At 38.7% G+C, this 27,163-nt stretch overlaps 1 protein-coding gene across 1 annotated transcript; it reads left to right on the top strand.

The window, feature by feature from the left end:
• Window positions 1-9,153: 9,153 nt before the first annotated feature.
• Window positions 9,154-19,288, top strand: LOC126583037 (AP2/ERF and B3 domain-containing transcription repressor RAV2-like). The gene is made up of 4 exons (XM_050247338.1): window positions 9,154-9,286; window position 9,395; window positions 14,419-15,225; window positions 19,042-19,288. The coding sequence occupies exons 1-4, from the start codon at window positions 9,179-9,181 to the stop codon at window positions 19,254-19,256; spliced, it is 1,131 nt and encodes a 376-aa protein (XP_050103295.1). The 5' UTR covers window positions 9,154-9,178; the 3' UTR covers window positions 19,257-19,288.
• Window positions 19,289-27,163: the final 7,875 nt, after the last annotated feature.

Consider the following 27,163-nt stretch of genomic DNA (forward strand, 5'->3'; position numbering starts at 1 on the left):
GAAGCACCTGAAGGTACACCATCAGATTCCGTACATGTGCCATTGGATGATGAGTTTGGAATCATGGCTGAAAACCTCGGGAGGAAAGAAAAATCAGTTAATGGTGTAGGTGTTTTTCCTTGTACGGATACCTTTAGTTGCATTTCTTCTATGGCATCAAGTTCCGAGTTAACTGATATGAGATCTCAGATCAAGTTTCTGTCAGATGGTTTCTTCAAATTGCAACAAGAGAATGAACAATTGAGAGCTCGATTGGATCTAGGTAATGATGATGAAAATCCGTTCACAAAAATCAAGGCATTTATTGCTGCAAGTCGAGAGAAAGACCAACAACTCTACAGAATCTGATGGTGATATTTCAGAGAGTGAAAATACTTATCCTGAGCTGGAAGAACATGATTTGGAACATGAATGATGTCCATATTGTGTCTTTTGCGGTTAGTTTCAAGTATGCACATGGAACACCTCTTTTGTTAGCACATGGAACACCTCTTTTGTTAATTAGCACCTAAATGTGCCTTGGACTTGTCTTTTGTTAGTACCCATGATGTCTATATATAGGTGTTACTACTCTTGATTATTCTAGCTTAGACTTCTCTTTTGTTAGTACCTCAAGCTATTGTTTGTTAGGCACCTCAAGCTATCTTTTGTTAGGCACCTCAAGCTCTTTTAAACTTCTCTTTTGAGATAGGTCATCATGACTTTAACTTTTGGAATGTACATTTGGTGAATGTATTCGACTTATGTGTTTTAATTGTTGATTAATGAAAATGTGAAGTATTACCTTATAATTGTTATGCATTGCAATTCTAGATTACAAAACAAGAAAAACAATTAGCTCATCGTTATTATTTCTAAAAAGGTATTTGGTTTAAACGTATGTGATGTAAGTTGCGGCACATATCAAAGGAATATGTGACCTTTTCAGTGTCACTTAGTGTAAACTATATCATTTGGTATCATATTGGATGACTACAAAATCATCACTTATAAACTTGATATGAGACGAAAAAATAGGCCACGTAATTTTGTCTTTGATGATGTATAATTCGTCACACATATTGTTATTAAGTGACATATAATTCATCACACATATGGTTAATTTGTGATGTATAAGTCATCACACTCGTCACACATATTGTTATTAAGTGACATATAATTCGTCACACATATGGTTAATTTGTGATGTATAATTCGTCACACATATTGTTATTAAGTGACGAATGTTATGTCATGTATACTGAAAAAATGTGGCGAAAGTAAAATTCGTCACATGGACTATAGATGACGCTATATAGATGATGCAATTGGCGACGCTAGAATTTCGTCACATATAGTCAAATGTAACGAAATTTCTTGTTTATGTGACGAATGTCTGTCGCCACCTAAGCCATGTTTTCTTGTAGTGTTTGGCTCATATTCATCAACCACATCATAATCGTACTCATCTTCCACAATCATGTTGTGAAGAATGATACATGTCATCATGATGGATCAAAGTGACTCTAAATCAAACATTCTGGCAGCATCCCTGATAATCGCCCAGCTAGCTTGGAGGATACCAAAACAACGCTTCACATCCTTCCTGCAGCCATCTTGACAACTTGCAAAGTGTTTTTCTTTTGCACTTCCCGGACGTGACACTGTTTTGACAAACGATGACCATCTTGGGTAAATACCGTCTGCTAGGTAGTATGGCTCGTTGTACTTATGTTTGTTGACCTAGTACGTGACTTTTGGTGTCTTTCCTTGTAGGACATCGTTGAACACTGAGGATTGGGTAAGGACATTGAGGTCATTTTGAGCTCTCAGAACCCTGAAAAAGGCATGCCAAATCCATGTATCAAAAGATGCCACTGCCTTCAAAATGATATTTTTTGCTCATTTTCTGTCCCCATAAGCGCCTTACCATGCACTTGGACAATTTTTCCAGGTCCAGTGCATACAGTCGATGCTTCCAATCATCCCAAGAAAACCTCGCATCTCTCATTTCTTCAGAAGCCTTTGCAAGTCCATCTCAGTAGGTCTCCGGAGGTACTCTGCGATGTAGATAGATTCGATTGCTTCGCAAAACCTCATCAGGGACTCAAGAATGGTTGATTTCCCCATCCTCACTATCTCATCCACTTGGTCTGCAGATACTCCATATGTAAGCATCTGCAAGGCAACAATAATTTTTTGCTCAGGAAGGAGACCCATAACACCAAAAACAACATTCTTTTGCACAAAGTAAGAATCATGGTTGCAAACAACAATCATGATTTTGTTGAACAAATGTCGTTCCATTCTATAACGACGTCTAAAGTACGTATCAGGGAATGCACTGTTACAGACAAAATAATTGTCCAAGAGTTTCCTACCTCGTCGTTGCTTGCTTCTATCAAGGTTTGTGGAACTACTGGGCCTGTAGATTTGAGCCACAGCTTGGATGACTCGACGGGAATGTGAGGCTCTGGCCATTCTTGCTTCGTCGTTTCTTCTTCTATGCTTCCCATCATCTTCCATCTCATTTTGGGCCACCTGGAGATTGAACATTCCTTCTGATTGGTTAAACAATTCTTCCTTTTGTTGATCGATTTCCCACATCATCGTTGAAGAAGAAGAAGACATTGTAAAAAGGAAGCAGAAACTATGAATAATGATACAGATTTTGATTTTGGTGAAGAAGGAAGCAGAAACTATGAATAATGACAGAGATCTTGAGAAAATTGGTGTGAGATTTCTGAGGATGGATGGTGGATTATATGGAGGATTCAGAAATGATTAGGTTGTAGATAATGCCACGTGGCATACCGTCATTCGTTAAAAATCTAATCGAAATCTATCATCAAATATTGTAAACAGATTGTGACACGTGACGTGACATGATTGGTTAAAAATCTTATTGGAAATCTATCCTCAACGATTCTGAAAAGGTAACGACACGTGGCACGACGACATTGGATAAAAATCTTATCGAAATTCATCACCACTAATTGTCTTTTCGGATAACGACACGTGGCGTAACGAGAACGATTAAAAATCTTATCCGAAATTACAAATTAAATTATTTTGTATTATTTTATAAATAAAAAAATACTAATATTTTATTGCCTATTGCCAGTGCTATTCAGTGTAAAGGTGGAGATGCAAAACGTAATTACTGTTCATTAAGGGCAGTTACTATTTACTAGGTGGATTAAATAGTGAATAGCTCAGAAGGACTTCTGCAACGGTGGAGTTGTTCTGAAAGACAAACGTGATCACAGGCTGGGCAAAGAATATTTGAACTCCATCAACACAATTATGTAGCCAAAAGAAGACAAGCCCAGCATATGATAACTTTGTGAGGGGCAAAGGACACTTCTACGATTTACCAAGAAATCTAGACTTTTACTGTGTGTTCATCGTTAGGGCTAGGGGGCTTTCGCAATATTCCACGTTTCTTTAATTCGTTAGGGTTTATTTTAAAGGTAACATAAAAATAAAATTAAGAATATAATCCAAACTTTTTTATGTTGTATAGTATAAGTTTCCTTTTAAATTGTAAATTCTATTAACCCGTACTAAGAATTGGAGGGAATCACCTTTTCAGCAAAACATGCCTTTAAGTACATGCATTTTTTTTCAAAAGCCTTTAAGCACATGCATTATTCTATTCGCGTCATGCATGCATGGGATCCTTCTATGGGAGATTAAAAGAATGAGTAATAAACTAAATTTTATAAATTAAATGACATAGAAGTTGATCATGATTAAATTATTACTTAAACGTTGATAAATGTGTTCATTTCTTTTTTGTGACACATCATTTAGTTTGTAAAATAAGTTTACAAATTTAGTCTCTCTAGCATTACTCTAAAAGAATTGAGCTTCATAGACCTTGAGGTTAATTGAGGTGAAGGGCAAGGATTGCCGTGTCCTACATTAATTAGAGCAAGTGATACTTTGCATATGCTTGTCTAAAAAGTAAATGAAATCGAAATGGAAACTAAAACAAGAAACAGTAATCATTTGATGATGAAGTCGAGATTACAAATGTTACAAATGTAAAATCTAGGCCGAGCTACATAACTTGAAATGTGAATTGACTGGTAATGTAAAGAAAGTAGTAAAACTCTAGCAAGATTCAAGCCATGAAGGGTAGATAATGCTAGAAAAGTCCACCAAGATCACTAGTGTCAGATTGGACCTAGTACCAAACATGAGCCTCATAGAGGAAATCAGGGTTATTGGAATTGCACATCAACCATATCATGCCACGGGGTGGTAGAGTAGTAAAAGTTTTAAACTCAAGGATCGTAGGCAATGTTTGCTTCGAAGGAAGGCTTTGAAATTGCAATTGAAAAGCTATAATAGTTTTGCTGAAAAACAATTGGGTTGATTGAAGAATCACTCAATGTCTTGTTTAATAGTAGAGATTAAATTTGACGAAGGTCCTCAACTTAAAGGCCTCTGGTTCTATTTATAAGCAGTGAAGAATAAGCAATCTCGATCATATTGCTGAGCTGGAATAAGGGTAGATCGGTCATTTGGCGCTGCCAGTGACTGTAATTCTTGTTAGGTGTCTTTCAACTATGTATTGAGGCGGTTAGCACTATCGCACTATTGACCTCACCGTGTTACAAGTGCGTAGACACTTAGGAAGCGAGATTTTTTTGGATTCTGGTTGTCTATGTGGCTGACGCGTTTCATCGAAGGACTTGTTCAAGGCTTCAGACATATTGAAGTGACATGAGATGGTCATTTGACCCTTAATTTATTACCCAAATAGGGAGTCCTATTCTCTTAGATCATATGATCCAAAAAAAAAATAATTTCCTAGTATTATATTAAAATTGAAGAGTGAGTGACCTCATTTCTTTACACGACCGGGTTAGATGAACAAGACTGCAACTCTAGATGGAAATTGAGAATTACTCATGTGCAAGTTTCTAGGATCTCTCATTGGCGTCCAAGAATTTCAAACTTTATGACTCTACCTTGATACTTTATTGTCAAAAATGGTTCTGGTTCTGATCTAAATAGTGAAAATTGGTCCTGATTCTTAGAACCGGATCCCCTCCTGAGCATAGGGTGGAAATCATCCTGACCGGATCATCTGAACCATTAAAATTTGATCCAATGGTTACAATAATTATAATTTTTAGAGGATCCTCCTGTTTGTAGCCATTTGATCAAATTTCAATGGCCCAGATGACCCGATCAGAATGATCCCCACCTTATCCGGTTCCCTGATTCTTGACTAAAAAGTGATGTCTGCTTACATAAGTAGGCCATTTTTATTGACACACAAATCAGTTGAACATGTGAACACAATTTATAATAAGTTGTTTTTGTATAATGTGATCTGCATTTAGAAAGATGTTGCTCCTGGAGATGTAGTCAATATTTTATAGAGGAGATGTGAGTAGCTACATCAACACAAGTTCGGACTTGTTGTGCCTAAATGCTCTTTACCCAGCCTGTAACCACGTTCTTTCAACATTTGTCATAACAAATAATTTTAAAGTAACATTGTTAGATTTTAAGTAAGAATAACGTGAGATTAAAAGGATATGTGTCACGTGATCACATGCTGGGCAAACAATATTTGAACTCCATCAACACAATTCTGTAGCCGAAAGAAGACAAGCCCAGCGCATGAACTTTGTGAGTGGCAAGGACACTTCTATGATTTACCAAGAAACCTAGACTTCTACTGCGCGTTCATCATTAGGGCTAGGGTGGCTTTCGCAATATTCCACGTTTCTTTGATGGACTTGGATTCTCTGCCCTCCCAATTCGGTGCCCTCTCCGTGTCCTCCTGTTTGTGTAGTCACAGTTAAGCCACATCAATATTTTATATTACTATTTTTTTTTTGTCTTATTATTTTTATAAAAAAACAATATAAAATGTTAGCATGGGTTAACCGTGACCACATAAAACAGGAGGGCACGAGAAGGGCACCGAAATTGGAGGACAGAGAATCCAAGTCATTCTTTGATTCGGTAGGGTTTATTTTAGACGTGACATAAAAATAAAATTAAGAATACAATCCAAACTTTTTTATGTTGAACAGTATAAGTTTCCTTTTAAATTGTAAATTCTATTAACCTGTACTAAGATTTGGAGGGAATCACCTTTTCAGCAAAACATACCTTTAAGTACATGCATTTTTTTAAGCCTTTAAGCACTTGCATTATTCTATTCGCGTCGTACATGCATGGATCCTTCTATTGGAGATTAAAAGAATGAGTAATACTAGTGAGATTAAATTTGTAAATTAAATTTTATAAATTAAATGACATGAAAGTTGATCATGATTGAATTATTACTTAAACGTTGATTTATGTACTCATTTATTATTGGTGACACATCATTTAGTTTGTAAAATAAATTTACAAATTTAATTTCTCTAGCATTACTCTAATGGCACGTTTACGTACCCGTAATCGGAATCATACGGAATTGGATTTCGATTACGGGATACACCTTTGTTTATGTAATCTTAGAGAATCAAAATACATGTGGGGTCTACACGCATTAAGGAATCCAACTCCTAATTTTGGAGGAATTGGACTCCCTACCTAAGGTAGGTATTTCAATTCTTTATGACTTGAGGAATCTGGAATGGAGTTTATTTACCAATTATGCCCTCACTTGTTTCTTATTATCCCAACATTGCCCTTCATTTGACACTCATTATGCCATCTTTTAATAAATAAATAAAACCTATTTATATATTTTTATATAGATGAATTTTATTATATAAATTTAATTCAATTAATTAGTATGAAAATAATTTATTTATGTAAGGGCAATTTAGTAATCCACCTAGTTTTCATTCCGATTGAAGTGAATTAGTAAACAACTTATATGAATTCAACATCATTCCTGCCATCTTTTAATAAATAAATAAAACTTATTTATATATTTTTATATAGATGAATTTTATTATATAAATTTATTAAGAATTTAATTTAATTAATTAGTAGGGAAATAATTTATTTACGTAAGGGCAATATAGTAATCAACCGAGTTTTCATTCCGATTGAAGTGAATTAATAAACAACTTATATGTACTCAATATCATTCCTACTCCGATTCCAGACAGTTTTAGTAAACAACTTCAACATGAATCTGATTCAAATTTCACCTCAATTTAATTCCTCTCAATTTGATTACAGATTAGTAAATGCGTCCTAAAAGAATTGAGCTTCATAGACCTTGAGGTTGATTGAGGTGGTGGGCAAGAATTGCCGTGTCCCACATTAATTAGAGCAAGTGATGACTATTATTCCTATATTTTATTTGAATTAGTTGTTGAGATTGTCCAACAACCTATTGATGCATTCTTTGAGTATGGGCTGCTTGGGAGTTTTGGTGTTTGACAGGATGCTTGTGATAAGATAGTCGATGTAAAAGGAAAGGATAAATGTTTGAGAGAATATTTGCCTAGATATTATTACATGATAGCTTGCTAAATATGGCATAGGAGTAAGTGGGCACACGACTTATATGAAGAGGTGCAACAATTCAAGATTCATATTCATTTTTTAAACCTTTAATGGCGAATTTGTGTGGTGTGTATTGGTGATGAACGGTAGTTTAGGAGAATAGTGGGGTTTTCTTACAAACAATTAATTTAAATTTTTAATGCGGTGTAGATAGAAATATGATGAACTTAGATAAGAGGTGGTGTTTAAACAAAAAAAAACTCTTAACCAATTAAGTTATCTTGCTAGCCACTTCGTACTACAATTTAGTGGTCTAGTGGTATTTCTCTTCACTTGTAAGTAAGAAGTTTTAGGTTCGATTCTCGCCAAAAACAATTTTGAACCACATTAATATTATTGCTAGCCCATTGTGAGGCTTAGCCTACTCTTCCATCCCTTGGTGTAGATAATATCGTTTGTTAAAAAAAAAAGTTACCTTGTCAAAATAAATCTTAAATGCTCGTCGTTTGGCTTTTTCGTTTGAAAATCTCACTTTTACTCTACATTTTACCTAGATTTGGAGACTTTTGCTACTGCATCACATGGAAGATCCATCCACAAAAGATCTACACTTCAATCAAAAGAACTGTCCTAAAAACCTTCGCCTAGCGCCGGTTAGGCCCCACCTAGGCACTAGGCGGCTGGCTACCCCAATTAATCGCTAGGCATTTGAAAATTAATAAATGACGCTTAGACCTGCTTAGGCACCCCGCCTAGCCCATTTAGACCCACCTAATCACCCACTTATGTCGCGACTCTCACTTAGACAGAAAATAAATAACTTTCATTTTGCATTTATTTTTTTAAATAAATTATAAGAGAGTTGTTGAATACTTAGATGAACAATTATTATATTTTGGTTTCCTATGTTTTCAACATGTTCTAATACTTTCTAATTTATATGACATTCTATTTTTCAATTTATGTATCCTAATATAATTATGTATTTTTAAGTATAGACATGCCATTATTTATACAATATATAATAAATTTACTTAAATCAGCCTAGTCTGTTGCCCGACTAGCCTACTATTTTTCAGAACCTTGATTTAAAGACATTGATAACCCAACTTGGTAAGTTAAATAGTAATTCTTCTAAATGAAGCACGTCCAGGTACAGCCTCTCAAATTCAACCACTCTTCACATCCCGTTGGGGTAAAATCCCCTCTCCTAGCACATTTAACATACAAGAGACCATGAGATCTTATCAGGTAAGGTATATATATAACAGGTGGGTTCTACTTTTAATACACCAACCTTCAACTATATATATGAACAGCACACACTCTTACCGTATACTTCTATGAAGAAAACCGATTGGGCCTACTTATCTTCATCCACCTCTTCTTATGAATAGGAAATGCCCTAGAATTAATACAATTCAATTATCATCTCCTTCTTACGATTCAAAAACAACCTGAAACAGAGTCTGATTCTCATCATCCTCTTCTTGTGAATCCAAATACCGTAAAAACAGATTTTGATTCTCATCCTAGTAGGTCGGTCTGCGAGAAACTAATCATGAAGAAAGACTTATTACCTAAACATTACTGACGAGTGTCTGTTGAATCTAGAAGCCCAAGCAGTCAATTCTCGTCATCCTCTTCCTCAAAATCATTACCATAGAAATAGAGTTTGATTCTCACTCTTCTCTTCCTACGAATCAAAATACCCTAGAAATAAAGTTTGATTCTCGTCCTTTTCTTCCTTCCAATCACAATGGATTTGATTAGTTGCTGGAATGCGAGCACAAGGGACTACTCAACAATGAATCAAGCAAACGGTGCAAGTTCAAACAAGTTGCCTTCTTCTAGGTACAAAGGAGTAGTGCCTGTTGGAAGCTAACCAGCTCCTGGAGTCGGGGAGTCGAAGGCAGCAAGATACTCCCGAGCAAAAGGATGTCATCTGCATCGAAGAAGAAGAAAGAAAATGAAGGGTTCTAGTCTCCAACGGCTAGTTTTGTTTTTAAATGTTTGTGTAAGTGTGTGAGTGACAAGTGTACACTCCAGATTAAATCATTTAACCCCAAAATGAAGGGTTAAGATGTAATCTGGAGTAGTAAGGCTTAATGGTTGTTAAAGCCTCTTGTCAATCACCTTTTGTAGAAAGTATGGGTGATGGAAATGCACCATACTCTTGTGTAAAAATCACTCTACTTATTCAATTAAGTCTGCTGCATTATTTGCATAGCAAAAACCAATCTCCAAGTTATCTTTTTCAATTTCTCTACTATCCTACCTAAAAAGAAACCGATTCAAACACTCAATCAAAAACACAAAATAAACAAACTTTATCATGGCCTCAGAGCTTTGTTATTGATCTTACAACTTTCGGGGCGTAATCTGTGCAAGATAAGATCTTTGGGAGCACCAACGTAGTGTCTTCTATAACAATAATCAACAAACAATTCTGGAAATGAAAGGATCCAGCAGTAGCAGTGAGCTAAAAGCTCCAGTCTTTGATGGGGAGAATTATGATTTTTGGAGAATAAGAATGACAACCATTTTCAAATCCTATGATCTATGGGATATGGTTCAACATGGGTATGAACTACCTGAGATGGAGATCGATGCTCTAGAGGAGGATCTCACAGAAACACAACTCAAAACACTGAAGCAGAATCGGATGGAGGATGCTAGAGCACTTGGAATCATTCAAGGTGCTGTCTCAGACACCATTTTTCCGAGGATAGCAAATGAAGAGACTGCAAAGGGAGCTTGGGAAGTTTTACAGCAAGAATACAGAGGAGACACCAAAGTTAGAAAGGTAAAACTTCAGTCCCTTAGAAGAGATTTTGAGTATACAAGAATGAGGGAAAATGAGCTGTTAAAAGACTACTTCACTAGGCTGTTTGATGTTGTAAACAAGATGAAAACATATGGTGAGGAACTGCCTAATGAAAGAATTGTCCAAAAACTGTTGATTAGTTTGACTAAACCCTATGATTCAATAGTGAGTGTTATAGAAGAAACCAAAGACACTGAAACACTCAGTGTACAAGAGGTGATGGCATCCTTAAGAGCTTTTGATCAAAGGCTCGAGAGGCATGCTGACTCTGCACCTGAGAAAGCCTTTCAAACACTCAATGTTGGATCTAGCAGTCAAGCCAGTGCAAGCAATCAGAAACCACAGTGGAAGGGCAAAAGCAAGAAATGGGAAGGAAAAGGGTATCACAACTCAAGACCTAACCAAGGCAGCAACACCAATGTAGGTCCAAGAACCAAGCAGCAATGTAAGCACTGTGATAAATTCCACCTTGGAGAGTGTTGGTTCAAGGACAAGCCTAGATGCCACAAATGCAACAGGTTTGGGCACATTATGAAGGACTGCAGATCAAAGAATGTGCAACAAGTAAACTGTGCAAATCAAGTGGAAGAAGAAGCAAATGTGTTCTGTGCTTTCAATGCAAAAATGGAGAGAAACAATGAAGTGTGGTACATTGACAGTGGCTGCAGCAACCACATGACTGCACATGAGTCTTTACTTATTGACATCGACACAAACTTCACTGGAAAAGTGAAAATGGGTGATGGAAACATTGTCAAAGCCACTGGAAGAGGAACTCTGGTTATCAACACCAAGAAAGGAAGAAGATGTATAAGGGAGGTGATGCTAGTGCCTGGATTGGATGAGAATCTACTTAGTGTGGGTCAAATGATGGAGCATGGCTATTTCCTACTCTTTGGGGGGACTGTGGTTGAGATCTATGATGACAGATCCCTATCAAACTTGGTGACCAAAGTGGAAGTGAAAAACAGAAGCTTTCCACTTGTACTGAAGTACTTAGAAGAAGTGGCAAAGAAAGCAAGTGTGACAAGTTCTATGAAACTATGGCACAAGAGACTTGGTCATTTAAACATGACAAGCTTACAAAATCTGCAAAAGGATGAAATGGTGCAAGGTATACCAAAAATGGATCAATGCAATGAAATCTGTGAAGGGTGTGTGTTTGGCAAGCATCACAGAGATTCATTTGAAGCTGGAAAGGCTTGGAGGGCAACAAAGCCACTCGAATTGATTCACTCAGATGTGTGTGGACCAATGAGAACAACAACAATCAGTGGAAACAGGTATTTCCTAACCTTCATTGATGATTATTCACGGATGTGTTGGGTGTATTTCATGAGGTTCAAGTCTGAGGTATTCACAATATTCAAGAAGTTTAAGGCAATGGTGGAATTGCAAAGTGGATACCAAATCAAAAGACTAAGAAGTGATAGGGGTGGTGAGTACACCTCACATGAGTTCAATGTATTTTGTGAAGATGTAGGGTTAGAGAAGCAACTCACTGTGGCATATACACCACAACAGAATGGGATTGCAGAAAGGAAGAATAGGACTATAGTCGAAATGGCTAAGTCTATGATGCATGAGAAGAACATGCCTTATAAATTTTGGGGTGAAGCTGTGAACACCTCAGTGTATCTATTGAATAGGTGTCCTACTAAGGCATTGGAGAAGAAGACTCCATTTGAAGTGTTCAGCGGAAGGAAGCCTTCTGTGAAGCATCTGAGAGTGTTTGGCTCAGTATGCTACAATCTCATCCCTCATCAACTAAGGCACAAGTTGGAGAAATCAAGTAACAAGGGTGTTTTTGTAGGCTATGGTACCAGTGAGAAAGGATACAGAGTTTATAATGTATTGACTCAAAAGATAATCCTATCAAGGGATGTTATCTTTGATGAAGACTCAATGTGGAACTGGGATACAATGGTAGAGGAAAAGGACAGTGTCTCTCTACAAATTGACCTAAACAAAAGGCAAACAAGGGAGCCTATAGAGACCTCAGTTCAAGAAGAAGTCACAGATAATGGTGACATACAAGGGACCCCACAGCAAGCTACTATGAGTCCACAATCAAGTCAATCACAGACAACAACTCCTAGTTCAACTCCAGTAAGATTGAGAAATCTGGATGAGATTTATGCTACATGTAATTACTGTGTAGTAGAACCAGAAACGTATGAAGAAGCTGAGAAAGACAAAGCTTGGAAGAAAGCAATGAAGGAAGAGCTTGAAATGATAGAAAAGAATGACACTTGGGAACTTGTAAATCGACCAAGTGAGAAGCCTGTGATTGGTGTAAAATGGGTGTACAAAGTGAAGCTAAATCTAGATGGTTCTGTGCAAAAGAACAAGGCCAGGTTAGTGGCCAAAGGTTACTCACAGAAACCTGGTGTAGACTTCAATGAAACCTTTGCTCCAGTAGCAAGGTTAGACACCATAAGGACCTTGATAGCACTAGCAGCCAAGAAGGGTTGGAAGCTGCATCAATTGGATGTTAAATCTGCATTTCTAAATGGAGTGCTAGAGGAGGAAGTGTTTGTGGAACAACCTCAAGGGTTCACAAATCAAGAGTTTCCAGAAAAAGTGTACAAGTTGAGGAAGGCTCTTTATGGCCTAAAACAAGCTCCAAGAGCTTGGTACAGTGAGATTGATTCATATTTCATTGAGAAAGGATTTCAGAAAAGTCCTAGTGAAGCTACACTCTACACCAAGACAGAAAGCAACAACAAGACACTCATTGTCTCAATCTATGTGGATGATGTTGTCTACACTGGAAATGATGCTGCAATGATGGAAGAGTTCAAGGAAGAAATGATGAAGAGGTACGAGATGACTGACCTAGGCCTCTTGCATCATTTTCTTGGCATTGGGGTAATTCAAAAAGCAAGTAGCATCTTTATTCATCAAAAGAAGTATGCTGAAACTTTGCTTGAAAAGTTTGGTTTGAAAGGTTGCAAACCAGTTTCTACACCCTTAATTGCAAATGAGAAGCTCAAGAAGGAGGATGGAAGTGAACCTGCAGATGCTAGTCTCTATAAAAGCATTGTTGGCAGTCTATTGTATCTAACAGCAACAAGGCCGGATCTGATGTTCTCAGCAAGCCTACTTTCTAGGTTTATGCAGAATCCTAGCAAGATACATATGGGCACGGCTAAGAGAGTGCTAAGATATGTGCAAGGAACTCTTGATTATGGGATCAAATATGAGATGGGAAAGTCATCTATTCTAATTGGATTCTGTGACAGTGACTGGGGTGGCAGTGAGGATGATAGTAGAAGCACATCGGGCTATGCTTTCACTTTCGGATCAGGGGTTTTTTCATGGGCCTCTGTGAAGCAACAAAGTGTTGCACTGTCCACAGCCGAGGCAGAGTATGTAAGTGCATCAGAAGCTACATCTCAAGCCATTTGGCTAAGGTTCATACTTAAAGATTTTGGCGAATTGCAAGTTGAAGCCACACCACTTCTGTGTGACAACACCTCTGCAATTGCCATGACTAAAAACCCAGTATTTCATCAGAGAACAAAACACATCAAGAGAAGATATCATTTCATCAGAGAAGCATTGCAAGACAACACAATCAAGCTAATCTATTGCAGCACAGAAGATCAGATCGCAGACATATTCACAAAAGCACTACCGAAGGAGAGATTCAATTACCTGAGGGGTTTGCTCGGATTGACTCCCAGAAGCAGTTTAGAAGGGAGTGTTGGAAGCTAACCAGCTCCTGGAGTCGGGGAGTCGAAGGCAGCAAGATACTCCCGAGCAAAAGGATGTCATCTGCATCGAAGAAGAAGAAAGAAAATGAAGGGTTCTAGTCTCCAACGGCTAGTTTTGTTTTTAAATGTTTGTGTAAGTGTGTGAGTGACAAGTGTACACTCCAGATTAAATCATTTAACCCCAAAATGAAGGGTTAAGATGTAATCTGGAGTAGTAAGGCTTAATGGTTGTTAAAGCCTCTTGTCAATCACCTTTTGTAGAAAGTATGGGTGATGGAAATGCACCATACTCTTGTGTAAAAATCACTCTACTTATTCAATTAAGTCTGCTGCATTATTTGCATAGCAAAAACCAATCTCCAAGTTATCTTTTTCAATTTCTCTACTATCCTACCTAAAAAGAAACCGATTCAAACACTCAATCAAAAACACAAAATAAACAAACTTTATCAGTGCCGCAGTCAAATGGCAGATGGGGAGCTCAGATATACGAGAAGAGTAATCGTGTGTGGTTGGGAACCTTCTATGATGAAGAAGAAGCTGCTAAAACCTACGACATTGCCTCGCTAAAGATCCGGGGTCTTGATGCTATCACACAGATCAGTCGAAACCAAATGAAACCCTACGAATGTGATGTCACCGAGGCCCTTTTCTTGGAGTCCCATTCCAAGGCTGAGATAGTTGACATGCTTCGAAAACATTCTTATGCCAACGAGCTCGAGATGTACAAGCATAAGTTATACAATGGTTGTGCGGCTTGTGCCCTAGGCCTTGATGATGGCGGAAAGCGTATGAAGTGTTACCATGATTTTATGGACACATGTAGTCGCGAGAGGGAGTTGCTTTTCGAGAAAGTGGCAACACCAAGCGACGTAGGTAGATTGAACCGCATGGTTATACCAAAACGATATGCTGAGAAGCATTTTCAGGTTCATCAGAGTGTAGGGTTTGGTAAAGGAGTGTTATTGAAATTTGAGGATGAGGTGGGTAAACTGTGGAGGTTTGGGTATTGTTATTGGAGTAGCAGTCAGAGTTATGTGTTGAGCAAAGGGTGGATTCGGTTTGTGAAGGAGAAGAAGCTGAAAGTTGGTGATGTTGTGAGGTTTGAGAGATCGGTAGGGGAGGATAAGAAGCTGTTCATTGACTGTAGATCAAGAAACCTCGACATTTCGGGGATCGGGGAGATACATGGTACTGTTGGTGACCCTCCAGCGACGGTTCAAGATGATGGAGTGGTGAGGTTGTTCGGCGTCAACATATCACGGAAACCTGTGCATTGCAGAGAATAGCAGGTGTTGGAGGCTTGGAGCATGTTCAATAAGTTTAAAAGACGCTTTTTTTTTTTTTTTTTTTTTTTTTGCTTGAACAAGAGAGAGCCTTCCTTTGCATGCGTGCAATTAGAATAATTATATTGCAAAAGGTTCGTGGCATATATAACGATTGGGTATTTTTCTTGATTTTCTTGTTTAATCAAAGAAGAAGAAGATCCTAATCCCTTCGTTCTGTAACCAAATGACTTAGTCATCATTTTGTAAATTTAAGGTACGTTATGTTTACACACAAAACTATACTTACTAACGAACTCTTTAATGTAAGTGAATAGTATAGTTTATCTGTATTAAAAGGTGTGTGACAAAATATGTTATCTATACATGTATGCCTAAAAAAATAAAATTACTAAAAATAACTTGAACGAAAACGAAAAAAAAGGATTCAAACTTCAGCCTTGACAAGCTACTTACTACAATATAGTGATATTATTCTCTCACTTGTGAGTATATTATTCATTTGTGAATGGCGAGTTCGATATATACCAAATTATTATATGGCTAACTAATTGTATGGCTTAACTTAAATTACCAATCATTAATGTAAATATATCGTTTTATTCAAAAACTTCAGCTTTAACGTAAAACAATATTGTAAGGAGGATATCCTTTTTCAATATAGACTTGATATCATTTTATTGTACATATTATAATTTGAACCAATCATTTTTTTTTAGCTTATTGAAATATCATCTACCTATAAATTCATTAGATTTTGAAGATATTTAAATATTCATATGTATCCAATAAATTGATATTTATGATAACAAGAAAATGATTCAGATGACTAACTACGGATGACTAAAGATCATACAGTTGACTAACTACAAGAAAGAGGGAATATGCGACCAAATAATATACTAGACCTATAAATTCGTCAGATATGCCTATAATATGTGACGAATTTGTGTAGCCGTCCTATTAACTCAGACACAGAGAAAATGAAGTTTCGGGATAAAACCAATGTCCTATTCTAGCGCGCTATCACGCGAGATAGTGCAGTGATTTTCTTCGAGGCTTTGTTCATCGCATATAGAATTTGACGTCGACACATATACTTAAAGCGGGATTTCTTACCAAATAAAAAAGATGAATTAATTACGAAATTTTTATTAGCATTTCAAAATTAATTTTATTATACACTCTTTACAAATGTTTTTTTTTCTAATTATTGTTGTAAACATTCCTAGTTTAAGTATGATTGTGTAAATCCTAGATAAGATTTGATTCTAGTTATCATTTCCTATTACAACTTGTATTACTTGGAGGAGAAGGAATATCTTCTCTCCCTTTACTACTATAAATAAAGGCACAATGTAGGAGGGATAACAACACACACATTCCCCTACAATTCTACAAACACACATCTCTCTCCTCTCTCTCTCTGCCGCCGGCCCTAGTCCCTCTGTCAGATAAAATAGACCACAACACGTTATCAGCACGCTCCTACCGCTGCGCTTAGGAATCTGACGTTGGAGATTTTTTTTGCATCAAACCAGTTCATCCATATCATCACGCAATCAGGTTCTTTCCAAACAACGGCTTTTAACTCGATATTTTGCAAGCCCTGATAGCATGAACATTCACCATGATGCATGACCCAACTTTACGTTTTACGTATTTTAGATTCTACGTAAATTGTGTATGCTTCATAATCAAAATTGCTACAATTATGTGAATTTGATATTTGTCATGAATTGAATCTTACATATGTACATGCATTGAAACTATTATTTGCATATGCATCAACGTAAATATGTGATTCATTGAAATTATACATGCATATAATTATATTTGCATTGAAAATTTTTGCGATTGGGGAAATTAGGGTTCTAGTCGAACCTGTGCCTGTGCACCATGCAAGGCCGCAAGCCACCAGGCCCGCAGCCTGCGATGGCCCAGCTCGGTTTCCTCACCAGGCCTGCAGCCTGCATCGATCCTCCGAGCCCAAGATCACGGTTGGAGCTTCTGCTCCTCGTCCAAACCCCAAACCCGACACCCAGCTGGTGTCGCCACCCATCCATCACCGTGCTGCACGGCCTGTCGCCGTGCCTAGCCTACTCAGACGACCTGTAGATCGTCCACGGTGTCCTATGGTCTGAGATTTTCTGAGATCTCATCGGAATTTTTCATAAATCCGATTGAAATTTTCTAGGGTTTGGTTGATATAACGTCGAGATTTCTCCAATCTCCGTTCATATTTGGTTCCCCAGTTGGACCCCCATGTTTCCCATGATCGATAGCCTCCCAGAACACGGCCACCTACAGTGGCGACGCTCCGGCAACCGTTCCCAGCAAAAGCTGGGGTGTTCTTGGTTCCAACCCGAGCCCTATTGGGCTCCAGCCTCTCGGCCCGTGTAACAAAAGAAAAAAAAAACAATTTTTGCTGGGCTCGCTTGCAGCGGCCCAGCCCACAAAGAAAAACAATTTTTTTTATTTTCCTGGGCTCGCCTGCAGCGGCCCATACCGAAAAAAGGAGAAATTTTTTTAGGGCTGCACACAGCATCCCATTCCTTTCTCACCCCGTGGGCCTGCAGCCTACACCTGGGGGTACTCGGCCTATATTTTTAGGCCCCGAGATTTTATTATTTAATATTTTTTTTAAATATGGGTTTTTATATTTTCACCCACACTTTAATTTGGCCCCGAAGACCAAAAATAAATTAATTCACTTATCATTATACAATATTTCTGCATATATTCTTTGCATATTTGTTTGCATATATATTTGTGTTTGCCTGCAGGAATATATGAACCTGAAGTTCATAATTACTTTGAAACCCGAAGTTTCTTCTAAACATGCCTTGTTTGAAAACCTGAAGTTTTCACTTAAATATATCACCCATGAAAACCCGAAGTTTTTCATGCAAAATTAAACCAATACATGTCTATTAGAACCTGTATGTTCTACTCCTATGTGAATGGATTGATTTTTCTCCATTACACTAACCACATCTTGTTCATCCATTTTGTGATAGGAACATGTCGAATTTGAACAAACTCGACTTCACCGCTTTGGAGGTTTCTGGAAGGAACTACCTCAAGTGGGTTCAAGATGTGAAGCTCCACCTCACTGCAAAGAACTTACGTCCTGCTATTGAAGAAGCAACATATAAACCTGTTGGCGAAGCTGAAAAAGCCACTGCTATGATCTTCATCCGAAGACATATCCATGACGCTCTACAAACTGAGTACCTTGCTGAGGAGGATCCACGTGCATTATGGGTCGCTTTGGCTGATCGTTTCGATCACCAAAAGGACATATTCTTGCCTGAAGCAAGACACGACTGGCAGCACTTGCGCTTCCAAGACTTTAAGTCTGTGAATGAATATAATTCTGAAGTTTGTCGAATCCGATCACTTCTCAAGTTTTGCAATGAAACTTTGACTGAAGAGGATCTCCTGGAGAAGACCTACTCGACCTTCTCTGCTTCTAATATTGTCCTGCAGCAACAATATAGAGCTCAGAAGTTCACTAAGTTCTCGGATTTGATCTCTGTTTTACTTCTTGCTGAAAAGCAGAACCAGCTGTTGATGAAGAATCATCAAGCTCGACCTACTGGGGCTACTGCTGTGCCTGAAGCACATTATAGCACTAATCAGCACCCAAAACGCCAAAAGAGGCGTGGTAAGGGCGGCCAGAAGCCATCCCACCAAGGTCAACAGAGCCAAGGCCCATCCAAGGGAGGAAATAAAGCCCAGAAGCGCCCAAACCTCGCTCCCAAGGCCCCGAACTTCAAGAATAAGGGCAAAGCACCTGCCACAATGAATGACGATATGTGCTATCGTTGTGGTTCCAAGGACCATTGGTCCCATATTTGCCGTGCTCCCAAGAAGGTTGTGGATGCATATCATTCTCGTCGTACGAAGTTTGAATCAAACTTCCTGCAAGTGGACGAACCGGAGACTACAAAGATGGAGGTTTCTGATTTTCAGGAGGATACCACTCCTATGGAAGAATAGAATCTTAGACATAGACTTATTTTTCAGTTAAAATAAGACAATTGGGGCCGAATTCCACCTTGTGGCCGAACCCCACCTTGTTTTTTGGTTGATTTTAAACAATTTTCCTTTATGTTTTGGATTATTAGTTGGCGATTTATTTTGGATATTAAGTTTTTAATCCTTGAAAAAATGAAATTATTTTGAATTGATACTTGTTTTTATAAACTTTTATGCATGTGACCGATTCAAATTAATTTTTCATTCTAGGTATGACTAGTGGGAAAGTTAGTTGTCTGGCAGATAGTGCAACCACGCATACTGTTTTGCGTGAACGCATCTATTTCACTAACTTCATACCTAAGAATGCATCTCTGACAACCCTCTCAGGCCCATCCAACCTGATCGAAGGATACGGTAAGGCACGTATAATGTTGTCCAATGGTACAATCTTGACCATTGCTAAGGCACTCTATTCTCCACGTTCCGGAAGAACGTTACTAAGTTTCAAGGACATTAGAGATAACAATTACCACGCTGAAACCCACGTAGAAAACGGAGTTGAATTTCTGTGTGTAACTTCCTACGAATATGGCCAGAAGCGTATTCTAGAGAAGATGGAGCGTAACCCGAGTGGTCTGTATATTACGACCATACGCCCCATAGAATGCCACTATGTGGCTGGCCCTACCACAGGGACCGCGCACGAAATTACACTTTGGCATGATCGTTTGGGACATCCTGGACGAATAGCGATGCGCCGTATCCTCAAAACTTCACACGGGCATCCACTAACCCGAAGCTTAGGTTCGATCCATGAAATTGCATGCCAAACATGTTCTATGGGAAAGCTTATTACTAAGCCTTCTTATGACAAGATTCGTTCGAATCCTCCCATTTTTCTACAACGGATTCAGGGGGACATTTGTGGACCGATTCAACCTCCCTGCGGACCATTTAGATATTTTATGGTTTTGGTTGACGCTTCTACACGTTGGTCACACGTGTGCTTGTTGTCCACAAGGAACGCTGCATTCTCCAAACTGTTGGCTCAGGTTATCAAGCTCAGGGCTCACCACCCTGATTATCCGATCAAATCTATTCGATTGGATAATGCTGGAGAATTCACATCTAAAACTTTTGATGACTATTGCATGTCGGTTGGGGTTGAAGTTGAACATCCTGTACCCCATGTTCACACCCAGAACGGCCTGGCAGAGGCTTTCATTAAGCGTTTACAAATGATTGCTCGATCGTTGGTCATACGTACCAAGCTCCCGATCGCTGCTTGGGGCCATGCAATATTGCACGCAGCAAAGTTGGTCCGCCTGAGGCCTGTTGCGACACAACCATTTAGTGCCCTTCAGTTGGTCACCGGATGCGAACCCGACATATCGCATCTGCGCGTTTTTGGTTGTGCGGTCTATGTGTCGATCTCGCCGCCCTTACGTACAAAAATGGGGCCTCAGCGAAGGATGGGAATCTATGTCGGATATGATTCTCCTTCGATTATTCGTTACTTAGAACCTTTGACAGGCGATCTGTTTACCGCTCGTTTCGCGGATTGTCACTTCTATGAGACAGTCTTCCCGTCGTTAGGGGGAGATAAGAACGTCAACGTTCCTAATGAACGACGCGAATTATCGTGGACGACTCCCACTTTGTCTCATTTAGATCCCCGCACCGCTCAGTCTGAAGCTGAAGTGCAGCGCATATTAGATCTCCAGAGCATAGCTCAGAGCATGCCAGATGCTTTCACCGATCTAGCCTCCTGGATGTACCAAATGTACGACGGACTACCCTCCTGGAAGCCCGGGACGCCAATTCTGGTGATCCACGTACATTATCGGCTAGCCAATCATCTGCCCCTACACAAAAGCGTGGCAGACCCCTTGGTTCAAAGGATTCACACCCCCGGAAGAGGAAAACCACGGCACAAGGTCCTGAAGAGCCTACCGTGAATCCGACTATCGCTTACTCATTTTACCCAACTCATGAGGAAATTCTAGATTATGGAAGCGTCCTTGAAGAGACGAATCCTCCTCCCGAGAATCGTGAGATTTCGGTCTATTATGCTAGCTTAGATGATGTGTGGCGTAGAAATGAGATGATTGTCGACGATGCATTAGCATTTGCGGTAGCTACTGAGATCATGTTGAGCGATGACATTGAACCGCGTTCCGTTGATGAATGTCGACGTAGAGCTGATTGGTCAAACTGGAAACAAGCAATCCAAGTCGAACTTGATTCACTTGCGAAACGTAAGGTGTTTGGACCTGTAGTTCCTACTCCTCCACATGTGAAGTCCGTTGGCTACAAGTGGGTTTTCGTTCGGAAGCGTAATGAGAAGAACGAAATTGTGCGTTACAAAGCTCGTCTTGTAGCACAAGGTTTCTCACAACGCCCCGGGATTGACTATGACGAAACTTACTCACCCGTTATGGATGTGATTACTTTTCGATACCTTATCAGTTTGGTAGTTTCCGAAAAACTGGATATGCAGCTGATGGACGTAGTAACCGCGTATCTCTATGGGGATCTTGATACGGAAATTTATATGAAAGTTCCCGAAGGACTTACATTGACTGGTTCAAATATTTCCAAACCCCGGAACACGCTCTCAATTCGGCTGAGGCGTTCACTATACGATTTGAAACAATCTGGAAGAATGTAGTATAACCGTTTGAGTGAGTATTTGACTAGTCAGGGATATGTGAATAACGAACTATGCCCTTGTGTGTTCATTAAGAAGTCACATTCCGGATTTGCGATTGTTGCAGTATATGTCGATGACATGAATCTCATCGGAACTCCTGAAGAGCTCGCGAGAACTGCTTCGCACCTGAAGTCGAAATTTGAGATGAAAGATCTAGGTAAGACTCGATACTGTCTCGGTCTCGAGATAGAGCATTGTTCGGATGGAATCCTAGTACATCAATCGAACTACACCCAGAAGGTGTTGCGCCGTTTTAATGAGGATAAAGGGAAGTCTTCGAGTACTCCTATGGTCGTTCGTACGCTAGATGCAAAGCGAGATCCCTTCCGTCCGAAGGAGGATGATGAAGAGATTTTGGAGCCTGAAGTTCCTTATCTAAGTGCGATAGGCGCTTTATTGTACTTAGCTCAATGCACTAGACCCGACATCTCCTTCGTTGTTAATCTTTTGGCAAGATACAGCAATGCACCAACACGCAGACATTGGACTGGCGTGAAAGACATCTTCCGTTACCTTAAGGGTACTACGGATTTGGGCTTATTCTATCCCTACGAATCCTCGAGTGATGCCGCACCCTATGCTCATCGGGTTGATTCTCGCCTTGTTGGTTATGCCGACGCTGGATACTTATCTGATCCGCACAAGGCGCGTTCTCAAACGGGTTATGTCTTTACCGTTGGAGGCACCGCAATATCTTGGAGGTCAACTAAACAGACCTTAGTTGCCACTTCGTCTAACCATGCTGAAATTCTCGCCTTACATGAAGGAACTCGGGAATGCTTTTGGTTGAGAGCAGTAGTGGGCCATATTCGAAGCTCCTGTGATCTTCATCCCGCCGTTAATGCCCCGACGACGATTTTTGAAGACAACGCAGCTTGCATCGAACAGCTCAAGAAGGGTTACATCAAAGGAGACAACACCAAGCATATTGCGCCGAAGTTCTTCTTTACACATCAACAACAAGACCATCAGAAGATTGAAGTCACGCAAATCCGATCACAAGACAATCTGGCCGACCTCTTCACCAAATCACTACCGAAGGCGACGTTTCAGAAGCTTGTTCATGGAATTGGTATGCGTAAACTTTCTGAGTTGTAACTTTGCTATTTCTCTGTGGAATTATGTCAAACTCAGGGGGAGTATCTTCTAGATACTTGCTTGATCTTAATGTACTCTTTTTCCCTACGATTAGGAGCATTTTTCCCACTGGGTTTTTGCTACCTAACTAGGTTTTAACGAGGCACCCACCTTGGGCTGGTCATATCCCTGATGACGTCCTGTAGACGTTTCTTTTGACTTTGCATTTCTCACGCATTTTTCCTTAGACTATGGATTTTGTCCCTACTTGGGTTTTTGCCATAGCCTTAGGGTTTTTTTAGTGAGACTTACTACTTATGCAAGTTCCTACCTTATTGAGAATAAGCGTTGTTCCTTGGAATCAATGCCGACGAGTCGACTTCCTCAACTTCTGCATGATGCTGAATCTACCTTGAGTATTTACCCACTCAAGGGGGAGTGTTGTAAACATTCCTAGTTTAAGTATGATTGTGTAAATCCTAGATAAGATTTGATTCTAGTTATCCTTTCCTATTACAACTTGTATTACTTGGAGGAGAAGGAATATCTTCTCTCCCTTTACTACTATAAATAAAGGCACAATGTAGGAGGGATAACAAAACACACATTCCCCTACAATTCTACAAACACACATCTCTCTCCTCTCTCTCTGCCGCCGGCCCTAGTCCCTCTGTCAGATAAAATAGACCACAACAATTATAATAATTTTGAAGTACAAAATGAGATTTTTAAAGTACCAATAACAGTTTTCATTGATTATTATTATTATTATTTTGAATTGAGAATCATGTTTATATTATTTAGTTGGATAAATATACCCAAATCTTAAAATCCTAGCGTCACAGTTCTCTTCCCAAACTTCAACCCAGTTAGTGCCTGTCGGACATTGATCTGCTCTCCTCCTCTCCATCTATTTTTCTTGCCCTCCACCACATCTCTTTCTGCCCCTAATTTCTAGACGTCATTGCCAACTATACAGAGATTTTTCAGTGTGACCGGCATACGAGGTAATATATCACGTGTCATTAGGTAAATGATGAGATATGTGTGTTAAAAAGTTAATAACTTAAAAAATAAAATTTCACACCACTTACATAAAAACATATAATGTACCACTTGTGTTCCCTTCATAATAAAAAATTTCTCCAACTACACCAGCCACGAGTCATGACCTCTCTCTCCGTCACACAGGTTTCCAGGTTTGATTTTCAGCTTTTAATTTTACTTCACAGTTTTGTTAATTTACGCCGGCAGATCCCTCCTTAGTCCTTAGGTTCCTTTGTTCCTAGGTAAAAAGGATTTTTGTATTATTTTATATATTAATTCCGTAGAAACCTAATTTAATATTTTTGGTTAACAAGCTTGTCTAATTTTATTTATTTTTTTTTTTATTTTTAAAAGGGGACAACTATGACAAGACACAGTTATCAACTCTAGGGGCCGAAAAGACTCATAAAGACATTTCAGTCTTCTCATGGCCACAAGTCTGGCTTCCACATTAGCAGCGGGTTTCGAACCCATATAAACTCACTCTACATCAATTTTGCCTTATTGTATAATTATCACCAAGTACAAGATAAAATTAACACTTAAACCAAATGTATCAACAAACCCACATATATAATAATCAAACCCTTGTCATCACACAATCTTTCGTCTACAATTCTATCATGGCTAAAACCCTAAGACGTTATCAAAGAGAAAAACAAGCTCTTTTGGATAGATGTATGGTGATTTGGAAGTTTTAGATCCTTCAAATACGGTATCTCGAAATATTACAGTTTTTTCTATTTGATTTCAATTATTTTCGTTCGGGTTTAGGAGCAGTTGTGTATTGCCTGCAAAAATTCTGGGAGTGTTACTATAGAAGAAGGTGAAAATGGAGGTCTAGCTAGGGGCAGTTGTAATCTTGAGATTCCAGAGACGAACTGGCATATAAGTTTTGAAGACATCCATGCTGAAATGAAAACTCGAAGACGTTATAAAAGAAGGCTATCTTCAAGCATTAGATTGGATAGGTACTTATGCATTAGCAAAAAGAAATTGCAAAATAAAATTTAGTTGGAGCGTGGCTGATGAAGAGTTAAAGCATAACATTCTAATGCGACACTATGAAATAGATATATGCTTCTACGATGATTTTAACAAGTATCAATTAGAGCAGTGGCTTATGATCCACACCCTAATTCCAAATCCACGATGATGATGAGCTAATTATTTTAGATTGGTGTACTTTCTCATCATATGCCCTTGAAGTCAGGCAGTGGCGGATTTAGGATTTTAGTATAGGGTGGTCCTAACTTTAAAACTCCAAAAAAAAAGACCAAAATAATATTGAAAAAAAATAAAAACGACAAAGTCACTATCTGTCTATCAAAATAAAATAAATATTTTTATTGTCTTGAAGTATAACTACATAATATGCAACTCTTATCGTGAATGCGAGACTATCAAAACTCTTGCTATTAATACAAAGACAAACACTATGTTCGATCACTTGAGTGACAAGTCCTCACAACATGCACTAATAAATAAACTAGGCATCCCAAGAAAAACTTGCATAACTAAACTCTAATTAGGGTTTTGGGATCGAAGAGAAGAATGGAAGACGTATGCAAACTAGAGGCTAAACCCAAATGCCAACAAAGATTATAGGCCCACTGCCACTAGGCAGCAGTCAGCAATAAGCATAAAGGAGGAGGGTAATTTTAAAGTTTTTTTACTGGTTGGAAGAGTTGAGCAATCCCAAAGGCAAAATGAAATGATTACTTGAATGAGATTACGACTCCTTTGATATAATCTTTCCTTTTTCAAGGTCTTTAAATTGATTTTTACTTTGAAGTGGGTCCCACCTCAGCCACCAGTGTGTATGGATTGAAGAACCTCATGTGGAGTCTAAACCAAAGGGATGTGACTGGATGTCCAATCACAATATAAAATGCACGCTTTCCATTTTTTTAATGGTTTGGCTCAAAACAGTCTCGTTTTGGCCAAGTAATTTGAAAGAAAATGAGTTCTTCTTTCTCCTTCTGTTTTGCAGAAGGTGATCGACAACCATGGCTGCTTTTCTCCTCCACCACAACCTAGATTTAGATGGTCCTTAGAGGTTTTCATAGCTACTTTTCTAAGTTTTTTGGTGGTCCTGGGATCATCTTGGTCCTTTAATAGATTCGCCTTTGACTCCAGGGGTTAGTGAGATTGACCTAAATGAATCGAGTTTATATGTGAATGCAAGCGTATTTAAATCTGAAACTGAAATGCCACTTAGTACTACAGATTGAGTGGTATTCCTCTTCACTAATACGTGAGAAGTCATAGGTTCGATTCTCGTCAAAGACGAGTTTGAATCACATTATTACTAGTTCATTGTGAGGCTAAGCCCACCCTTCTCCTTTAGTATAGATAATATTGATTATTCAAAAAAATAAAAAATCTGAAACTGAAGACACGCCAGAAGATACATGGGATGAACGTGAAAGCATAAATTTTTTTTTTTTTTAACAAACGGTATTAAATCTACACTAAGGAGGTGGGGGAGTAGGCTAAATCTCACAATGGGCTAATATGGTTTGAATTCGTCTTTGGTAAGAATCAAACCTAAGACCTCTCATCTGCCAATGAATTGGAATACCATTAAATCGTAATACTAAGTGGATGTGAAAGCAAAAGTTAAACAAGAAAGATTTTATGGAGATGCTGCAGTTGAGATGAGCCTAAAAGCAGAAGTTAAACAGAAGGGAAAGTTTTCTACATCATTCCATGTTCTTTCTCTGCTTCGCGACTAGACCTGGCATTCGTGTCATGTTTTTCGTGTTCGTGTCGTTTTCGTGTCATACCCGATAGCTTAACGGGTTGTGTCGTGCAATACTTGTTAAAGTAAAGGGGTAATATGACTCGACCCGAAATCAACCCGTTAATATTATCAGGTAATATGACCCGACCCATTACCCGTTAAGAAAAATATATTTTAAATTAATAAAAATGAAAATGAAAAACATAATTTGACCCTAAAAAATGTAAAACACAATACTAAATTAGTATATATATACTAAATTTCGGAGTTGGCCCCTTCATGAAAGTTGTAAAACTTTTCATTACGAGTGATTGCATTTTTCACACTTCTACAATAATAATT

This window comes from Malus sylvestris, chromosome 9 (genome assembly GCF_916048215.2).
Source record: "Malus sylvestris chromosome 9, drMalSylv7.2, whole genome shotgun sequence".
NCBI classification, from domain to species: Eukaryota; Viridiplantae; Streptophyta; class Magnoliopsida; order Rosales; family Rosaceae; genus Malus; species Malus sylvestris.